Below are 22,340 nucleotides of genomic sequence, written 5' to 3' on the forward strand. Positions count from 1 at the left end.
TCACTCTGAGCACTTCCACCACAAACTGGAAGTGGAAAGATGCCCCTCAAAAGGTGCACTCATAATTTTTTTTTTTTTTTTTTAATGGACTAGTACCAATTTTGACTTCCTCTGATTCAAGTTGCCTCCTAAACTGCTAGTCTGTTGGAGAGAATCTGTAAGACTTCAGAGGAATTTTTAGATAATCATGGCTGAGTGTACTTAATAATCTTGGGATGTTTGCCATTGAGAAGTATTTTGTCAATATTTGTGTTGTTTCAGTCTTGACAAAGAAAATGCGTCTTAAAAGATATTTTGACCAATATTTTAATTTCTTCTGCTTTTAGGAACCGATATTGCTGCTGGAGAGGAGGTTGCAATTAAGTTGGAATGTGTGAAAACTAAACATCCTCAGCTCCACATCGAGAGTAAAATCTACAAAATGATGCAGGGTGGAGGTAAGCAAATTATTTCTTTCTTTAGAAATTTAACTGTTTTTATGTCTTTGATGTATCTACCACCTGGAAGTATTTTAATGGTTAAGATCTCTTTTTACATACAAGGAGGAAATAGGAAAGGTGGCAGGGTATGTGAAGAGCAGTACCTCAGCTCTTCTGCGAGCGATGTAGAGTGACAGTTCCAAATCTATGGCTACCCAACTTCATGATAACCACCAAGATCCTCCAGTGTTGCTCAAGATTCCAGAATATTAAAATGTGAAACCTTGAGCAATATGGAACGAAGTTTGGTCCTGTCTAGCAGTCTACTGATTGACTTTTGGATCAATGAAAGATAATAACCACTGTTTTGGAGAGTTTAACCCGACTTGCTTATTATAGTAACACAATTCTAAACTTACTAAGTTCAGATTAATTTTTGTTACATATGTTAGTATTCTTTCTTCCAAGTTAAAAATATTTCCTCCCTGTGGGAATTCTAACAGTGGCATTAGTAGCAGAGAACAGGAGTGAAGCAACTTTGTAGCTCCTGGGTGTTACTCTGCTATGATTACTCACTCATATATTTTGGAATTCTGCATATGTAAGATTCCCATGCAGTTCTGGGACATAAACTCAAATTGAATCCCTTGAATTCTTTCTAGGTGAGGCTATACTTCACATAAAGACTACGTTCCAGACTATCTCAAATGCAAAATACACTAATCGTACATCTAGAAGTTGAGGATAATGTGTATTTGTATTTAGTTACTTTTTAATTCCTGCCTCATTCAGTTGCTGCCTGCTTGTAAGCTGAATAGCCTTCATGAAGTAAACTGATTCTTTTATGGGTTTACTAAGGCTGTTATGATGGGTTCTTTCTGAGGATGGATGCTGCAGAGGCAGGTGGCAGAAGGTTAGGTTTCCATCTGAATAAGAGTTTCTCTGTGAAGGGAATTCAGGAAAAAATAATGTATCTCAAGTAAAGGTAAGAGTTTAAAATGGATGAATTATACCATTTCACTTCCAAAATGCATAAAATTAACTCAAAGTAAAGGCATTTGAAATTGGGAATAAGGCTACCTCATACAGGTTTAATTCAAAGTATTTGAGCAATTCTGCAGTTTTCTGTAAAGTAGCTTTCCTGAGTTTCTCCATAAAGCAGGGCTAATTTTAGCTCTCTTAAGCTGAATGTATAAAACATCTCATGAATAATGCTACTTTGGTAGAAATTCACCAAACAGCGAATACAATGGAACTGGAGGAAAGACAGTATGAAGCAAGGGTGAAAACTCATTGCAAATAGAAATGGGAGAGTGGTATTTTACAGTGATCTTGTTGGCTTTGAAACTAAGAAATTAATTTCTAAGGCCTTCTTCAGCAATAATATTTGGTGGTTTGTCAGTGTCTTTATTTTCAGACTTCCAGTTTGCTCCTTATTGCCATTTTGGAGACTACATGAGTGTTAATACTTGTAAAATGCTTAAGATTCAAATCCAGCAAAAAAGCTAAATACTTTCAAGTTACAAGCTAAGCACAAAGACTGGGAGGTTTATGGAGAAGAGGAAAAAGGCTATTTGTAGACCTGTGTTGCTATAATTTTATACTGATTCTGCTGTGAAATTACCAAACTCTTCATTTCAAAATGGCTGAAGGTAGCATAAAATATTAAGCTTCACTGTAAATATAAACACTCACAGTAATGACTCTCTTGGAATTCATCTTAAGAGCCTTGAAGATTGTGTAAATCAAATTGTTACACTGAATGAAGTGTTTCCTTTTTTCTAGTGGGTATTCCCACAATTAAGTGGTGTGGAGCTGAAGGGGACTACAATGTAATGGTGATGGAGCTGTTGGGACCGAGTCTTGAAGATCTCTTCAATTTTTGTTCAAGGAAATTTAGTCTCAAGACAGTCCTATTACTTGCTGACCAAATGGTAGGAAACTGCTTTGTTGATCTTGATAGTGCAATATGTTGGGATATTAAAATTTTTTGAGAGATCATAACTAACTACATTTTATTTCTGTAACTTAGAGATGAATAGGCTGTATCATTAGAGAAAAGACACAAAATTAGTTTTGTTCCTGAAAATATAAAGTGTCCCATCAAAAGTGATTAGAGAATCTTAATTTGACTGTTAAAAACTGGACCTGTGCTGTTTGCAAACCAGGTGTTGCACTGCTCAAAGACAAGGAAATTCCCCCAAGGAATTTTTTGGAAATGAATGAGCTAGAGAGAAGGTTTATCTATTGTCTTCTAAATTATGTTCTCTTTAATGACCTTACCTTCTACAACAAAAAGTTTCTTTACCTCTTTTGTCATTCAGACAGTGTTGCTAGTGTTTTTATTAGAAAAAAGGTGTATGCCCAGTCTCTTGACAGTGATTTTTTTTTTTTTTCCTCTCTCTCCTCTGTATTTAGATTAGTCGAATTGAATATATTCACTCTAAGAACTTCATCCACCGAGACGTGAAGCCAGATAACTTCTTAATGGGCCTGGGGAAGAAAGGCAATCTTGTCTACATAATAGATTTTGGATTAGCAAAGAAGTACCGAGATGCTCGAACTCACCAACATATTCCATATCGTGAAAATAAAAACTTAACAGGAACTGCCCGTTATGCATCCATCAACACTCATCTTGGAATCGGTGAGCTGGGAAAAGCAATAAATAGAAACTTTAAAAGTATCAATACACATAATTTTAGTGCAAGTAGATGTTATGCAAGTAGATGTTTATGGAGGCATAGAAGACAGTCTCTATTTCTGACACTAACAGTGCAGCATGCTTGGCCTCGTATCTCTTTTGATAGGGTGGGATTTGGTCAGTTTGTAATTCTCAGGAATTAGCACGTTTTTAAATAACTGCAAGGGTGATAGGCTTTTTCTTGTACTGGATGAGTTTATTATGGGCATAGTAACTCACCTATGTCTTGTTTTTTAAAGGGTTTTTATGACAGTGTTGTTGCAGTCTTGTTTTTCTAATAGCAAATGAAACCTAATGAGTCCACTTTTTTATGCTGTTGTAGAGCAATCTCGCAGAGATGACTTGGAGTCCTTGGGCTATGTACTGATGTATTTTAACCTGGGCTCCCTCCCCTGGCAGGGACTGAAAGCAGCAACAAAGAGGCAGAAATATGAACGTATCAGTGAAAAGAAAATGTCTACACCCATTGAGGTTTTGTGTAAAGGATATCCTTGTAAGTTACTCTTCTGTGGCACTAGGCCTACATGTTCACATTTTACTAGTGTTTCTTTTTTCTTTACACCGAATTCTTTTTTACTTCTCTCTCTCACTCTCTGTCCCTCTCCTTCCCCCCACCTCCTCCATGGTTGGGCATGTTTGTGATAAAAATACTGTGCTTTCAAGACTGGGATTTATTTTTTTTTTTTGTAGACCATTTTTAATTATCCTTTGTCTTTACTGTTAGTAAACAATCATTGTGGCACCCTCAAGTCGAGTAGCTTGGTACATCTGATTTGCGCTGTATTGCGTGTGCGTGTGTCTATGCTGGCTAGATAACTCACACAAATAGCTTTTTGAGAAACTACCTGTTTCTTCATATGTGTGGGTACTGTTTCTTGGATGAATTGGATTGTATAGTCACATGCACCTATTGCAGTTGTTTCACTTGGGAATTGTCATTCCAGGTTCATCTAGTTTGGCCTGTTGATGGTCAGCATCTGTGAGAGGCATAATAAACCCTCCTGTATCCTAGCGTCATGCTTCAAAGCTGTTCTGTTTCTCAATTTGGTATTTACACCAGAGTAATAACTAGGAATTTTTGAGCCCTGCAAAATGATACTTAAATCTGTTTTAAAACTTGTTGTTAATATTAGCTGCCATCAGATAATATTGTTAATCTTTTGTGAAAAGTTCTGTCTCTGTTCTTTCCACGCTCTTGGCTTCAGCAGTTAGGTACATTAAGGAGAACTGTAGTTTTTTGTTAGGGTTGTATGAAAACTTAATGTCTTCAGTCTGTTTCAAGTGTCATTTCATAATTGTTCCTTTACATTCATTAACTGTGTTTTTCCTCTGGGGTTACAGGCAGGGAAGACTAATCAACTTTTCTTGTGCTGTTCACTGGAATTTCTTTCTTAATGTAAATTATTGATACATTATTTCAGCCAGAAAGACTTGAACTCAAAAGCTGGTATTTTGATACTGCTATTATATCCGGTGCATTGAATTCACAACAATATTCTTTTTTTTTTTTTTTTTTTTTCTTGTGTAACTAGTGTTCCATGTACGTGTTGCAAGATCTATTGCAAATCTAAAATTGTAACATGACTTACATGGGAAATGTACATGAGTCCCTTAGTTTTTGCATGTTTTTTGAGATAGCAGACATGAATCTTTATGTGACTTAACAACAAAGAGATGCTATTTCATGTCCTGCAAGAAATTTAAATATATTCAAAGCAGAAAAAGGGAAAAAAAAAAAAATCTTTTCTTTGCTCAACTGTGGTTTTAAACCTGTCCTCCCCCTCCAGCTGCCAGCTATTGGTTACAAAGAACTCTTTAATATTGGGTCCTCTTTGATGTTGATAAATGAGATCTTTGCCTACTCTATGATAGACAATTTCCTTTTCAGAGTTGACTTGATAGATGGGCAATAGTGTTGCCTTCAGTAGATTTCTAGTATTAGGTTATTATTCGTTTTCTTATGTTTAAGAGATTCCCTATTTGTTGGGTTCAGGGAGGCTGGGTTTTTTTTTTTTGTGATTTAGAATTGTAAAAAGCAAATGTGAAGCTGAAGGGGAAAAACAGGCTTTCTTTTATTACAGCTGAATTTGCCACGTATTTGAATTTCTGCCGTTCTTTGCGTTTTGATGACAAACCGGACTATTCCTATCTAAGGCAATTATTCAGAAACCTCTTCCACCGACAAGGGTTCTCTTATGACTATGTGTTTGACTGGAACATGCTGAAATTTGTGAGTAGCTGACATAGCTTTCTAAAACTTGTTTTTACTACACTGTCAGTTTTGAGTATCTTAACTGATACTGTAAGATTGTCTTGCATTTTTCCTCCTGGAAGCTCCATTGTCTAGAAAAAAAATAGGAAATTAGGAAAGGCAGGAGATTACAGGAGCCATGAGATGGGGGTTGAATGACAACTAAGTTGAAGTTACAGGCTTTAAAATGTGTAAGGCTTCTGAGATACTTCCTTCAGGGCACTCACCAGGCTAGGTTGTGGAATTATTATTTTCTCCCACCTTGATCTTCAGCACAGGTCATGTGCAGCTGTTGAGGAGGTGTCCGGCTGCTATAACAGTATGTGTGTACGTTAGCATTTTGAAGACTATGCCAACAGTTGTATGAACAAAATTTATGGCAGTTCTCAAGAAATTTTGCCAAAATAATTAATGCCTTAGCAAACTTCAGTTCACGGGTTGTCCAGTTATTTATTTTCAGCATTTTTATCCAAATATGTAGTTGTAAGCTCAGTAATTCCCCAAGTTGCTCACTAGTCTCGACCCATAGGGCGCAAGCAGAGCAGCTGAAGATGCTGAACGTGAAAGGCGAGAACGAGAGGAAAGACTGAGACATACACGAAATTCAGCTGTGCGTGGATTACCCTCCACTGCTTCTGGCAGGCTGAGAGGAACGCAAGATGTAGCTCCTCCTACTCCTCTTACCCCAACTTCACATGCTGGTAAGTAAGCAAATAGCTGTATAGGTGTGCCTTGTAGACTACTCTAACTTGCAGTTTGTTCCTGGCCATTAGAGGTTCTAAATTAGAAGTAGGCTATTTGTCTCTGGTTAAGGTTTGGGGTTTTTGTTTGTTTTTTCCTACCCTTGCTTTTATGTAGATCAATGGTAATTGAATACACTCATTACCTGCCAATTGCTGCTTAGATTTCTGTGAGCGTAAAACAAAGGCCTTGGTTTCTCTTGTTTGACTCTGGAAGTTTTATATGGAAACAGCAAGAGTGTAATTTTTCCAGTGACCATATTATAATCCCATTTCTCATATTGAGAATCTAATGCAGTTTTTCTCACAGCCAACACCTCTCCTCGGCCAGTATCTGGTATGGAACGAGAAAGGAAAGTGAGTATGAGATTGCATCGCGGTGCCCCAGTCAATATCTCGTCATCTGACTTAACAGGCCGACAAGATACCTCTCGCATGTCAACTTCACAGGTAAAAAAGATTTCTGTGTAATGGGAAAATGCTGGTGTTTTGATAAAGTTAATTTGCCAAAAGGACATACCAGCTAATTGATATGATTTCATACTGATTTTGCAGATGATGTTGACTTGTATAAATGCTTCACATTTTAACTGAATGTTTGTGATGTAGTTATAGACTACTGTGAATTTTTTTTTTATTTTTTAATTTTTTAAAAATTTTTTTTTACCTTGGCAGGTAATAAGCATACAATACTCAAAGTAATACAGAGTAATTGGTGTATGAGATGATGAAAATTCCTAGAGATACAGCATTTTTACCTACAATTATGGTGTTTGCCTCCTTTACTCATTGAATTTCTTTTATCTTTCTCACTGAGGAAGCAGTATAAGTTAGAGGCAGTTGCAAGTCATGTTTCCAAATCATCAGAGCAGAGAATATTGTTGCAGAATAGACAAGAAATGGTTGGTGAAGGACAGAAAAGTGAAGAAATGTTTGTAGCGCAGTACTGTAATTCAGAGCAGATAGGAAGCCACATATGTGGATGATGGATAGGTCACATAAGGCTTGTTTGAAGGGGATGTCAAGAGGATGAATGGTAGAGTGATTCATAGGCATAGTCAGTACTGAAATCATCCTTGTTAGTCACAGTGACTTAGCAAAGAGATTATAGGAATGCTTCTTTTTGAGACTGGCAAACAATGTTTAAATATATTTTTAACTCTTTATGGTATAGCTGAAACATTTCTTTTTTCAGGGTATTCACACAGACTTGTCCTAAGTAGTGTGTGGTCTGGCTTTGTACAGCTTACCTTCAGTCTTCCTACAGAACTGGGAATCACCTGTACTGTAGGCATACTGCAACATAACTGGGAGAGCAGTCTATGATGAGGACTGGTGCAGTCACCTAGGGGTTTTTCTGTCATGCCTCAACGCTGTACTGGAGTTCTAACTGCATAATTTTTGCCGTGGACTCATTTTATTCTGCGTTGATGGAGCATATTGATAAAAATTAACTCATTCCTTTTGGCTTCATCATGTAATTGGCAGAATTCATTAATTTGGATTGTGCGTATTTTTATGTATGAAATCTTGCTGCTAGGGGGAACGTTCTTTTAGATGGTGGCCAAGTGGGTATCTCTAATGAAGACTGAGGGTGAACTGGGTTGGTGAAACAATTCTGCTGTAACAAAAGTGAAGTGGGATTTTTTGGGAGTTGGTTCAGTCAGCTGAATGAATTGTTTCACCACATAGCTGCAAAAACGTTTGTGCTTGCAGAACAGTTTAACAGTTCAGGAGCAGAAATGACTGGATGAGAATAGGTAGCAGGTGAGGTTTTCTGTGTTGGCTTTGGTGGCAATTTTTGCCAACTTAAATTCCTCACTGAACTACAATTCTTGCCACTAGAAATTCTTCACGTTGGCTGAAATTTGTAAACAGTATGAAAACAAAGAAGGTAGAACTGTGCATAGTTATGGATCTTGTAAATATGCATAAATACCTCATAGAAGGATGTAAAGAAGGTGCAGACAGACTCTTCTCAGTGATATCCAGTGAATGGACAATGGACACAAATTGAAATACCAGAAATTCCATTTAGACTTAAGAAAAACCTTTTTTACTGTGAGGATGGGCAAAAACTGGAACAGGTTGCCCTAAGAGGTTGTGGAGTCTCCATCTTCTGAATTATTCAGAACCCAACTGGACATTGTCCTGAGTGGCCTGCTGTAGCTGACTGTACTTTGGTTAGTGGGATTGGATTAGGTGATCTCCAGGAGTCTCTTCTGACCTCAGCTGTTCTGTGAGGCTGTGATGCCAAGTTCCCCCTGAATGTTTACTCAAATGTAAAGATGGTTTCTTGGCTAAAGTATGTATGCTCAGGGTTTTGTTTCTGGCATTCTGAGTAAATTTCAGATGCTTTGTCTCTGTTGTCAGTCAGATAAATAATTAACGGGAGTAACAGAAATAAGCACAAGGATGTTACTTGACTGTTAGTATATCTTTCTCTCTTTTTTTTTTTTTTTTTCCTCTGTATTACAGAGTGACAGATTACAGCTACTCTGTGACATGTAGCTCAGTATGCACCTGGCACTTTTCTAAGCATTGTAAGGTACAAGTGATCCAGTTGGCTTTGCAGATACATTTTAGTTCTGCATAACTTGTAAAATGGGAATACTCTGAGATTGCGTAGGACTGTGGGTTTTTTGAATAGTCTTTAAATATGCAGATGTATAGTTTGTGGTGTGGGCCAACAGTAAGTCTGGCTTAATGGCATATTTCCATACCCATCCTTTTTAACACTCTGCTCCTAGTATGGGATCACTTCTTTACAATCCCAGTAGCAGCCTAGTCAGGATCTTCTCTGAGTTTGTTAGAATTAATCATTCATCATCTGTTGTCTTTATTTAGTTCTTTTCAAGGCAGTGAATCACTGCTGGTCTCCACTCATGGTGACTGAATAACAGTGTGTGACTGTAGTATAACATAAACGGCTTCCCGTGGGCCTCTTGGATTTGGAAGGCCAGAGAGATTTACTTAGACTTTATCTTACAACACTTCCCCTTGATGCTTGTTAGAGAAAATTCACTTTTAGTTTTCCTGGTTCTTGCTTACTCCGTAGCAGGTAAGATGGCTCAAGTTGCTGGTTTTCATAGCTTATGCTCTTACTATCTTCATAACATTAAAGTAGTTCTTCCATAATCAAAATTTGTCCTTAGATGTTAACCAGGTTACCAATTAAAACCATGAGTTTCCCATTATCTTTATACCTTGTTCTTATTCAGGAAAACCTAAAGTATCCAACTCTCATGGCAAGGAGAATTTTGATTGACTAGGTGTAAGAATACAGAAAATCATCCATACTGCTTCTTACCAAGAGAACAATAAAGAACAGCAACTGTTTGTCCATGCCCGTTCCAAGTGTTAGTTTTCTTTGTAAGTCTTAAGTAAATATGCTACTGTTGTTCCTTTTTCAGGAAATGCTTAGTCTGTACTCCTGGTAGAAAGCAGCCTTTAAAGTTCGTTATGCAGATCTACAGATGTCTTATGTTAAGAACTACATTTGTTAGAGTTGTTATTTATAACTTGATCAATTAGCTTTGTTAGTTTATTTGGATGCCATGGTTTGGTAAGGCAACACTGCATCTGTAATCTCCACCTCTCATTGCCTGGAGGAAGGGCTACTGCTTGTTAAACTCTGGGCAATGGAAACGTGCAGAGGTTATTCAAAGAAATAATGAAAGGTGCTTACCTCTAATTAGAGTTCTTAAAGATGACTCCATATTTTTATCTTTCTTTTTTTCAAAATGAGTTTTGATCAGTTCAGACTGAAACTGAAAACTAAGGCTGGGAACATATATAATAAAAACCAAAATTCTCCTATGAAAAATTGGTCTTCTCAGAGAAGTTTAACACTCTTGGAAAAATGGTAATTGGTAAGGATAGCAAAATAGGTGTAATGTATATTCCCCACCTCAAGGTATTCTCCACATAGTACCTAAATCATTCCCATTAGGAAGACTAGCACTTTGTAACACTAGGTAACAAGTGTTTATTGGAGTCAGCTAGCATGTCCATGAAACCATTTGTGAAACTTAAGTGTTTCTATTGAAATCACATAAATTCTATGGCACACATTATTCAGTACTTTTCTTGATTATATGGAAGTGAATGCAAGAGCTAAAAACCAGCAAGTTGTGAGATGTTTGACAGTAAAAACATTAGTGAGAGTTGAGCACTCAGGTAAAGCCTATTCAAATAAAATGTGTATTACTGCAATACTCCAACGCCTGATTAGGATGAAGGAGTGGAACCCATTGTCTCATATTCAGGAACTACATCTGTGGTAAGCAATGACTGAGGAGGCTTTAGGTGTGGTGTTGGAAAGGTTAGTGTGATGTCATAATGAAAGGACGTAATTTCATCCTCAAATCTATGTATGATAACATAATGAACAGACATGGAGAGGTTATTTCATGCCATTAATGAGACAGATAGTAGACCATGATGCTTAATTCAGTTCTCAATATCTGAAATTGTCGGAAAACTAAGTAACACAGGGAAGAGCTATAGAAATTGAGCTTGGGAGAACAGAACATCATACAATGCAAGAGTTTCAAGTCAGCATCTTTCAGTTTGACTGAAAGGTAAGAGATCATCTTGAGTTAGTTGGTGTAGTATTTCAGAGACAATTATTTTAGCAGGAACTGACATTTATGCAGAAAACATATGTGGAGAACCTATTGCTTAAAATTAAAACCACTTACATTTAAAGAAAAGCAAAACAGAGGTCCAAGTGAAGACAGTTAGCCACTGAAACAAATTCTAAAAGTAGATCATCTGTTCCCTTTACCTTTGCATCAAAACAGGGTTCATTTCTAGGTGGTGTATTCGGGTCTAAACCAAGCCTAAATTACAGTTTTGTGTGCAATGAAGAGTGATGATCAGTGCTGGACAGGAAATCATACCAGCTGTTAAAAGATACTTCTGTTCTTAAGCTCTGTGAGTGAATTGTTCACTAAGTCTCCTTTATGTAGTCAATCTTTGAACGTTAAGAAATATAGTAAAGGAGGTCATGAGTATTCCAGTAATTGCTACTTAGAATCAGTTCTGTTGGTCCACGTTGCACAGACTACATCCTGAAAGCAGTGGTCATCTCAAGAGTCTAGTTATGGGTGAGTAGCCTTCATTTCCTGTCGCAGAAGGTTCATTCCAACTGCTCACAGTATACAGTAAGTTGTTTAATTTCCCGAATGTAGCATGTTCAGCACCTAACAGTTAAAGATGTGTGCAATTCCTAATGGTAATAGAGATATTCTCTCCGTAGTTGGAAGAAAAGATTGGAATGCTGCACAAAGAAGTATTTGATGAAGTCTCTTTGACAGGAGTAGTTCTTAGAGTGCTGTAGCCAACACTGGCATTGAACAACTTAGTGTTGTGCTGCTTTAGCAACGTAGTTCCAATACCTCTGCATTTTCCTTCTCCTCATGAGCAAATCTTTCTCTATATATCCATCTTAATAGGCGTCATACTCTGCATTGTTCTTCTGACCCTGTCAGCTTTCTTTGAGGAATAATGATTTGTTCCTTTTACTTATCTCTTAATATGATAGAAATGAAGTCTGAAATCAGAGCTCCTCAAAAGATACATTTACTACTGCAAGTTTAGGTTGGATATTTGTTAGACATCTTTATATATTGGGGCAGTGGAACTGTTACAAATTGCTGTCTTTTCCCCTACCTCAGAATAGCATTCCTTTCGAACACCATGGCAAGTAGCTGCTCGTCTCCTTTCGTTGGAAGGCAGCACTGGGTGAGTCCTTCTCATTAGACACTGGAAGTTTGGATGGGGTGGGGGAAAAAAATCTTTGGAAACATCCGACTTTGCTTCTTCTCCTCACGTTATCTCGTAGTTGTACATGTGCCTTCCAGTCAGGTGCTTGATGGAGCATTGGTTTTTCTCTACTTAAAAGTAAATGTCCTTCTAAAAGTGCTGTTCCACTTGGACTCTTAGGCAGAATTGACAAAAATAATGACTTAAAATGTCCCTAAAACCATTCAAGCATCAACAATAAAATAAAATAATTAAGTCTGAATTTTAGGTTTTTGAGAATTAAATGTCTTTCCAGGGATGTTCATGCAGCAGTGTGTCTGTCATCCATTCAAAACGGGATCTGCTTCAGAATCATAAGACCAAAATACTTGTATGAAGACTCAGTTGACTATATTGCCCAAATGAGGCTCTGTCTTGTCGTGAATGGAGTGTTCTATGACAGCTGTTTTATATTCTTCTCCATTCCTTATGAGCTGTCATTTAAAAAATACTCAGATCTCCTCAGATCTATGTTTTTAAAAAAAGTTAATATGCTAATGAGAATAGTTTGAATATATGAGCATCTTGGAGTTTGAACATGAGCATCTCACAGGTGAACAAACTTGGATTTGGGTATTTAGAACTCCTTTACACTGTTTAGTACAGTAGAAGTTTCTACCTTTCTGTGTGCAGCTTTTGGCTTTTTAGTCTGTTCTGCTTTTGGCAATAACAGGTTTCATCAGGAAAATAACAAGTTTCAGTTGCAATCTGAACCTTGATGGCTGAAGGATGCTTTCTTAAGTATTTCAGGAGTTTCTTTGCTTTGCTTCTTATTTTAAAAAAAGGCTGTGAGATTTTTCCATTTCTTAATAAATTCTGTTGTATAACTCTGTCTGCTGCCTCACTTTATAAAGCCTAAGCTTGCACTAATCCTGTATCTAGTTGATGAAGAATCCTGCTATTCCTCTTCCCTTTTCTCATCCTGCTTTGTGTGCTTGGCTGACTGTGCACAGGCTGCTTCATAAACAGCTTGTAACATTAAAAAGGTCCAACTGTAAATGGCAGCTTAACACTTTAAAGTCCAATTATCAGACCTTATTATTAAAAAAAAAAAAAAGTTTTTTAAAAAGGCAAACCTAAAGCTTTGCATTGGAAAGCTTGTGTGTGGGCGACATGCATATTCTGGTCTGCTCATGGGTGTGTCTGCATTGGTTGGCCTTTACTGTGTGCCTTACTATTTGTATCTGTTTACAACTGAAATTAGTACTGAATACTGATTCAGCTACTTAAACATTTCTCACTTCTTAAATTGCAGTGATGTGTGGTTGGTTTTCACTTTCACAGTGCAAGTGTTATTCAAATAATGTTACACTGATACTGAAATAGGTCAAGCTAAGGAAATTAATGAAGTATCTTTTAACACAATGTCCCATGGAGAATTAAAATCCATTGAAAAGAATTATTTTTTTTTTTTACCCTCTTAATGAGACCCTCCCCCCCCAACTTAATTACTTATTGAGTCTTTTTCTACACATTGGTAGTGTTTTCATCTGGTTTGGTCTTTCTTCTGTGCATGTGTATGCTCTGTTTACTTCAAAACATTCCCTCTGTCTAGAAAGGTGAATTTTCCATGTTAATTTCTAATAAAGGAGGAAAATACGGGGAACTTCATGTAGCTACAGGTGTATGCGAAACATTGTATAGCTCATTGGATTTTAAATTCATTTACTTTTGGCAACAAATTATTTGAAAGTACATTAAGACCCACTAGTATGTTAACTGGAAGGATATGTGCTGATGTTGTCTTGTTTTTTGGCTTTGGTAGATTCCTGCTCGGGTAACTACCAGTGTTCACCAGTCTGCTGTGCACCGATGAAAATTATTTTGTCATGGAGGGCAGATAATGCATGGCTGATCTCCTATGTTACCAATGGCTTTACTAGCAAAAATACCCTAAACTAGAGCGGAAACATTACAGTTGGAGTTCTCCATGTGATTTAAAAGGCACTTGGAGGAACGTGGACAGACTCCAGCAGCTGCCATTACAGGACGCTTTTGCCAGAAACCCAATGACCTTAAGAGAACCCTGGAGTAACAGGGCTGGAAAAGAAAGATGGTTTACAGAGTTGACCGCCTGTTACTAGATGGCCATTTCAGTTTTCCCTCCACAGGCGGCAGACTTTACCCCCTTTTTATTATTCTACTGTAACTATAAATCTTTTACTTGGTTTAAGGAAGTTTTTTGTATCATTTTGCTAAAATTATTGGCTTAATTCTCTGTAAAGAACTCTTGCTTTTGTCTGATTTAAAAATGTAGAATATAAACAAACCTAAACTAAAGACAGTGACTTGAATTTTCTTGTTTAAAAAGATCAGTCTGGCAGGGAACATGTAAATGAATCAAAACCATCTGACTTTATTTAAACTGTTTACTTATTTGTATGGTCCCATTCTGACTAAGACAGTTTTCTCATGAAGTTTTTAAAACTCTTAGAATTTTACTTTGCTGTTTGCTGTCTTCATTCATGCTTAACATTAACTTTCCATGTAACACAAAGGAATTTTTAATACTTGTTTTTTTTCATAAAAGAGGAGAACTAAATAGCCTGCAGGAGAGTCTAAGTACAGTAGAGATGGTGACAATGGAATTCTTTTTTTGTAAAGAATATGAAGGACAAAGTGAAAGACTGGTATTTGAGATAGAATTTGAAAGCTTGTCCTGTCTCTCTGCTCGCTTTGGGTAAATGGATAGTTTCAAACATTGTTTTTATTGGTAAAATTTTCTTTCCTGCACTCTGAGGCTGGTTAGCTTGGAGGGTATTGCAAGTGGAAAATACATGTTGCTACTGAGTCTTCAGTGAATTTGCATGTTTCATTCAGCATCTACATGTTTATAAATAAATAAATAAATAGATTCAGGCCGCCTGTTTCATGCCAAGACTTAAAAAAGGAATTCTTTTAAAAAAAACCAAAAAACCCCCCCAAAACCCCAAACAAAACACAAGCTATTCTTGCTGTGAAATCCTGATAATTTTTACAATTCAGGTGCATACCATATTTAATTCTTAACTGTATTAAACCCAAGTATGCTTAGAACCATTAGGTAGGAATGAATGACTCAACATGCTTAGGTTGTCCAAAAAACTGTTTCAGGTGTTGTTAGCACCTGTTAGTTATGGAATATGGGAGGTTCTTCATATTGCTTGTTACTGTACACAGTCTCATAAAATAAAAGTAGGTATTTTGTCCTCGTAGTACTTGGAATAGTATCAGAAGTACTGTTTATACTAGTATGACTGAAATAATGGGAAGTTCCACGTTGGAAATTAAAGTATATACAGAGGTGTTGTTTGAACAGTTAGGTATTTTGAGAAACTCTTCCCTGCTTGATTTTTTTTTTTTTTTTAAAGACCTGTTGATCTCTTCAAAGGTTTATGAAGAGTAATTTTTATTGTTTTTGTCCTTCTCAAAAGTCCTCTTATTAAGTATTAGTCACTCTTCTTTGGATGTTTTCAGAACATTAGCTACTTGCTTGTGTGTACTTTGGGTCTGACTGTGGAAACCTGTGTTTGGGAAGAGCAGAGTGGAAAAGCTTAAGAGTTTGGTCCATGGATAAGTTTGCGTAAGATAATTATTTCCTCAGTTACTATAAACTTCAGTATTTTAGGCATGTGCACTACCATTTGAACAGTTTTACACTTCACTGTGCTTTTCTTGTAAATATATGTGGTTAATAATGTACTGTTAGAGGGACTTACAAAGGCAGCCTCTTTATTCTCTCTGTATCTGGAACATTAGATTGCTGTATTATACTTAAAAGTTGACTGCAGACTTCTAGAATTGTACTCACTTGTGGGCAGTTTTTGTCCTTGATAATAGTTAAATTCCATCATGCAGAAAATAGACTGTCTATATAAACCTGTGTATTGGAAACCAGTATCTCAGAGCACTTCATTTGTATTACCACTGTATTTGTGTACTTTAAAAATTGTGTAAATACATTCATAATAACTTCTAGTCCTCTTTGGTGTAACTTACTTGCAATGAATCCTTACTTTTTACTTGGTGTAACTTCTTTCTTTCTTCCTTTTTTTTTTTTTTAAGGGGTTTCTGTACCTACAAAGAGCATTTTCAGTTGCAAACTTTGAAGACATTGTGTGGTACTAAAACTTTCATTGAAGGATTTTGGTAGTCATGGTCAGAACACAGCAGTTAGGGTATACAGGAAGAACAAGAAGGCATTCCTTGCTTTGCTCACAGAAAGCATGTATTTTGTCGTTTTAAAGGTAAATGTTTTGTTTGGATATTGCTTCTTTTCAAGAAGTATTTTTTACAAACACTTTCTCTTATCAAGTAATACATTGTATTGAGAGAAAGTATGGGAAGAAAATTGCTGTTGAGACTTGATCAGTTATGGCAGCAAGGATAAAAGCAAAAAAAAAATTATATTGAGCTCTACCCACAATGCCCTGTGGTAGTAAAAGTCCTGGCTTTTGGTATGTAATTCTCAAAAGTCTATTCATAATCCGAGGGAAAATGTACCTTCAGGAATCCTCTGTGTTTCTGATTAGCAGGCCTTTAAAAGTTGGAAGGATATTTAATGTATCCTCACAGTTTTAATTTAGAACTGGCTATGTGCTTTTATGTGGAAAATACCACCTGTGCTGCTTTTTTATGTAGTCTTGATGGTTACAAGAGTCCCTGACTTCTTTGTGGTAGAAATAACTTGAAAACAATTGAAAATAAATCCTGTGCTTTGAGAGATGTGAAGTAAAAGCATTTAAGGAGTCCATGTTAACTTAATGATAAGTCCTCAAAATCTCCCTTGGAGGAAAGCACATAGATCTTGGAGGCATCTCATCCTTCATTCACCAGTGGGGAAAAATATCAAAAGCACAACTGTTGTATTCATTTCCCCACATTTGAAACCTCTGAGTGGCAGCTCCTCTATAAAATCTGTCAAAGGTAAAATTTTCAGAAATTGAATTTTTACAATGAATTTACAGATTTGTAAGTAGATCGTTGGCTAGAGCATACATGTTCATTTTAAGAATATTTGTTTTCTCTTTGTGAAAGAATTAAATTAAAAGTTATTTATTTTGTTCTTTAACTTTTGCTTTACAAAAGCAGCACTTCATGTGTACAAAATAATAAGTGAAAACAAACAACACTGCTGTTTTTCTAATAGTGCTGAGCCATCTGGTCTGAAATCTAGATTTAATCCAGTTGTGAGGAAGTGTAATCCACCAAGAACTTAATCCTACAGCAGAGTAGCTTCTAAAATTCACTGGATGAGACAGGTAAATAATTAAAAGGCCTTGCTGTTAAATAATGTAATACTTCATCATTAAAAATGGTACGCTTCCCTCTGGTTCATTCAGGTGACAATTATTGACATTACATATGTATGCCTAGATTTAAGTGATTGTATGGACCTGAATTATATGGACTGTTTGCACTGTTCAATAGTTTTGTGCCAGGAGAGTGCTCAGGCCTGATCTGCAGGAATAATCTGTTTCACAGCAAAATAATACTATTAACTTTACCAGCAAATATTTGCAAATGAGTAACACTTTATATTACTTTTTCTCAGACATTGGTTTTTTTTCCCCTGCTTAATCTTAAGACTAGTATGCTTCGGTTCTTTTGACAAAACCATTCCATGCTGTAGGCAGAGGGACAACAGAAAATTAAATGAGATCTGTATATACATGAGGTACAAAAATATGCAGTCTACAAAAAAAAAAAAAAAAAAAATTAAGATAGCGTTGTTAATTCCATTTTGGGAAAATTCTTGACTCCAAATGCATAGATAAGATCTAGGTCTGCGAAATATAAGCATAATTGATAAATAGGAATGTGGAAGAAGGGAAAATTGTTTATATAATCCTCAAGCATTAAGCCCTAGTCTACTGTGTCTTTGCTGTGACCAGTCCAGGATACCGGAGGGGTGGGTGAGATGTGGAACAAAAACAAGAATTCGTTTGGTACATCATTATGCATTAGGAAGAAAATGTCTAATTCTGATCTTGTAACCAGACAAAACATTTAGTTTAATTACAGTCCTCAGCTTGGTTCAGAGCTGCAAGCATTACAGGCACAAAGGCAATTCGGAGCTTCTGGCATTGCCCATAATCCTTAGGGAAAGGATAAACCAATGATTGATTCGGAGTATTTTGAGGTCATGCACAGATTTTTGTCTTAAAAAACCTCAAACAGCAAATGTTTCTCTGCTGTCACTGCTAAGACATTGTATTTTAAGTTTGTCTGACATTGTCAACCACTGGATCTTATGCCACATTTTTCAGCAAGACTTGAAAAGTCATTTGCTATTTAAGAATTTTAAATACTAAAATCTAGATACGGTTCTTCATTGGATTCTGAGTTTTCCAGTGAAAGGCATTAAACTGCTGAAACAGTAGTAGATGAAGAGTCAGAAGAGCAAGAAGCTATCCTCATTTCTTCCTGCTCTGAAGTATTCATCTGGGGATAGTGAGGAAAGTTGCCAGCTGGAATGTTGCCAAGATGATGAAGCAGGTATTGAGATCAGTCAAGGAACAAAGAGCGTATAACTAGAGGTAAGTAGCTTTTTACTCTGTCTACCTCTAACTTTGCTTACTTTCTCAAGTGCAAAACTGATCTCGCAGAACATGGTACTAGCAAGATACTTTAAAGATCCCCGATTTTTGCATTAGATGCTCCTTTTTCCTACTGGCTCAAAGATGAGCTCTATTCCACAAGTGTTGAGAAGGCTGCTAAAATAATATGTTCTGAAGCCATTGTTTCTCATATGCAGTGCCTCTGCTATTGTCAAAATTGTTTACTTTTCAAATGTTGTTGGGTCACTTTCCTTCAACAGGTCCAGCAGCAGCGAACAGCTGTGCAACTGAGGCCATGCCTGTTTTCCTCCAAAGGGAATGGCCTTGAATGAGTTTCTTTCAGACTCAGAGTGCACCAGAGGCAAAGATAAACTCTTTGGTTTTCTGTCACAATGATCCTGATAATTAAGTCTCTCATTTAAGTTCACCTGGTAATATTCATTCCTGTTAGCAGCATATGGGTTGATCTGGCCAGCAGAGTAGCAAGGCATTTGATTACACCTTAAGTCTTACCAATTTAAATAGGCTAGCATTAAAAAGGTAATCATATGTTTATTCAAACATGGAGTTTTATGTAAACTAGACCTGTGATGTTTTCAGTGTAAATACAGAGAAACTTTTGAAACTGAGCTTAAAGAGATTTCTCCAAAATTTCTCAGCAGAGATACTTAGGATTAGGCACAAATAGGTGTGGGCCTTCTAGATAGCAAAATGTAGCTCTTGTTACATTGAAGAGCCCATAATTTTTATTCCCTTGGGTGTAGCCTTGATATTATACCTTGAGGAGCCAGTCTTAGCTAGGGTACAATAGGATCCAAAACACCCCACCATAAATGTATTCTTAAACTGTTTTCTTAGGAGCTTTCAAGTTCTAAAGAGCATCACTTGATGATAAAGACAGCTTATTCAGCACTCAAAATATTTAGAGCTTTAGGAGTCACAGTAGTTCATAAAACTTTACCTGCAAACAAAACCTGCAAGCACTTTTCAGAGAACAAGAACAATAATTTCTGCATGGAGCACCACAAAATTAATAGCTCTTATTTTAAATTAGTTGATGCTTTTTAGTTGATGTTTTAAAATAATCTTTAGGATCATTTACAGCAGGAGCCTATTTCCATTTTGGAACTGGGCAAACTATGAGTCATGGCAAAAGCAGTCCCCTTGCCCACATTAACTTCTGTCTGCCTGTCAGCTCAGTGTCACCTCTTGTTTTCTTCTCTGTAAGCACTCTGCTTTTGTATAGTTATTTGAGCATGTGCAAATGAGGCCAAATTTCCAAATCTGTGTGTTATTTTTTCTAAGCTTATTTTCTCACACCCACAGGTTTTGACAACCAAATAAATATTTATACATTTGCAACAGTTTACTAGAAAAGCATTTTAAAAACCCCAACTTATTAAGTATGAATGTACACATTACGTTAAAGTGCATTAACGTAAAGTGCTGTTCAGCCTGGAGAAGAGAAGGCTCCGGGGAGATCTTATAGCGGCCTTCCAATACCTGAAGGGGGCCTACAAGAAAGCTGGGGAGGGACTTTTCATAAGGGCAACTAATGACAAAACAAGCGGAAATGGGTTTAAGCTGAAAGAGGGCAGGTTTAGATTAGGTATTAGGAAGAAGTTCTTCACTGTGAGGGTGGTCAGACACTGGAACAGGTTGCCCAAGGAAGTTGTGGCTGCTCCTCCCTGGAAGTGTTTAAGGCCAGGCTGGATGAGGCTTTGAGCAACCTGATCTAGTGGAAGGTGTCCCTGCTGATGGCAGGGGGGATGGAACTAGATGATCTTTAAGGTCCCTTCCAATCCTAACCATTCTACGATTCTATGATTAACAAGAAAAAGTCATCTCACTTGCACAAAACTGAAGTGTACTCCCATAATCCTAGACAGACAAGTGTGGCTGAGAGACACAGAGGTATGTCAGTACTTAACCGTTGTAACATACAAGAGTTTTTGTTCTCCTGAAAGCCCTCTGTTTATGATTGCCTACCAAACTGAAGCTTTTCTTTGGGACGTAACAAAGGTACCTATGTGAGTGTATTTTGGATTTTCATTTTGAAGTCTGATTGCTTGGTTAGGGAAATGTTTTAATTTCTTTCAAAAGAATGATTTTACATTCTCTAACATGCATATTTATATGCATGGGTTTTAATATCACGCACAAGATCTGTCCAGTCCTTTACACCATACTTTCATACCATCTCAGGTCTAGGGAACTAGCTGCTTCAGTAGCAGGTACTGCTGGAAACTTACTGTAATGTATTTAAGGACTGGAGAAAAATTAAATTTAGAGATTGTGATTTTAAACTTTTAAGATCTTTAGTTCTGCTGAGATCTTCTAGGCTCCAAAGAGCTACAAGATACTTTATATAGAAATAATTAAAAAAAAAAAAAAATCTTTGTATACAAAGAGGAAGAAAAGTTTTAACTCTGCATTGTTCATTGTCTAGTAAACAGGCAAACTCTCTATTCTACTCTACTGGGTATTTTGCATGTCTGATATATATAGATTGATACATAAATATATAAATACCTGCACACACATATACACCTCTTTATATATTCTTTGTGTGTTACAGGCAGTTAACACACACTCCTTCTTGCATTAAGAAATTAAGGGCCTAATATCCATTACCTGATCAAACATAAGAATATTTTAACCATAAATCCTATAGTATGCATTTTATAGAATGTACAAATATCTAAAAAGCTTGAAAAATTATGCTAGCCTGTATACTAAAAGATCATTCATTAGTTTCAGAGAAATAATCTATGAAAACTATCTTTCAACTGTTTTGTAGTATTGTACTTGGATTTTTTGCACTTGTGTTTTTCAATTGTTTCCTTCACATATTTCTCAAATAGATTAATGAACTGTATGTCTAAAGAAATAATATTTGTTCCAATAGTGTATGATGCAAGAGCAAATTATAATGTCTTTGGGATGCTTGGCAATTCATTTGTCTAATTACCTGCCTTCCTTTCCCTTTCCCCTCTTCTTCCCTTTTCTTTTTTCAAATCACAAAATTTTAACCAGGTGGAGGTTGAACAAAGGTTCATATAGGTAGATGTTGCATGGAACTGTTCTGCTTGTTTCCCCAGGCAGTTCGTATCTCTTTAGCAGTGCTTTATGACTCTGAACATGCACATCCTCAAAATATATGAAAGAGCACATCTCACAAACTGTTCTTCAGGGGATCTCAATGTTGAGATTGAAGAAATACTGTACCAAAATACCTGGAGGGGTTTAAAAATAATTCCTTGTAAATTTACAATAAGCAGAGTTAAATAAGAAGGCAGGCTAGTCTTGCCAAAAGAAAGGGTTCAAATACAGTCCTCTCCTTCCATATGTAACAGTGCTGGGAACCTAAGGATTCGGTGCTTACTTTTTTTTTTTTTTTTTTTTACATCTTGGAGTAGGAAGGAGAGAGGTCTGTAAAACAGGACCTCAATATAAAGGCCTTTGTGGCCATGTTTGTAGGTGCAGTTGGGTATGTGCCTCAGCACAGTGTAGCATACAGGCCCACAGTTTTCCACACCCCTTCTCATCAGTATAGCCAATCTCTTTCCATGGAAATAAAGGCAGCTGAACAGGCGGAGGACAGAAGGGCTAGCACATACTTGGATGTCACCCTTGAATGGGACAGAACAGAAGCAGGGAGCTTAACTGGCTCCAGAACTCAGAAGTACTCTCAAGCCTGCCAGTTATGATGTTGCCATTAGGAGTTTCTCATCTCTGTGTTGCTTGTTGTAAATAATGAAACCAGTAAAGGATTTTATAGCCTGTGTGAAACTGCTCAGCAAATTAAACTCCAATCCTTATTTCTCACAGTCGACAAGAGAGTACTGTGATTTGACCTCCCTCATGCAGTAAGCACCT

The 22,340-nt window shown here is 36.8% G+C and overlaps 1 protein-coding gene across 1 annotated transcript; it reads left to right on the forward strand.

Annotated features, from left to right (window-relative positions):
* The first annotated feature begins 328 nt into the window (after nt 1-328).
* On the forward strand, nt 329-14,584 carry CSNK1D (casein kinase 1 delta). The gene is made up of 8 exons (XM_010162350.1): nt 329-437; nt 2,205-2,353; nt 2,838-3,066; nt 3,446-3,616; nt 5,205-5,353; nt 5,904-6,075; nt 6,425-6,564; nt 13,688-14,584. Exons 1-8 carry the CDS (start codon nt 422-424, stop codon nt 13,736-13,738), a joined length of 1,077 nt encoding a protein of 358 aa, XP_010160652.1. The 5' UTR covers nt 329-421; the 3' UTR covers nt 13,739-14,584.
* Nucleotides 14,585-22,340: the final 7,756 nt, after the last annotated feature.

The sequence above is a fragment of the Antrostomus carolinensis genome, unplaced genomic scaffold (assembly GCF_000700745.2).
Source record: "Antrostomus carolinensis isolate BGI_N321 unplaced genomic scaffold, ASM70074v2 scaffold32822, whole genome shotgun sequence".
NCBI classification, from domain to species: Eukaryota; Metazoa; Chordata; class Aves; order Caprimulgiformes; family Caprimulgidae; genus Antrostomus; species Antrostomus carolinensis.

What these genes read in the sequence shown, in the direction of transcription:
- CSNK1D (XM_010162350.1), top strand. An exon ending in CAACACTCATCTTGGAATCG is followed by an intron (nt 3,067 to 3,445) that starts GTGAGCTGGGAA and finishes ATGCTGTTGTAG; the next exon opens with AGCAATCTCGCAGAGATGAC. An exon ending in ACTGGAACATGCTGAAATTT is followed by an intron (nt 5,354 to 5,903) that starts GTGAGTAGCTGA and finishes CTCGACCCATAG; the next exon opens with GGCGCAAGCAGAGCAGCTGA.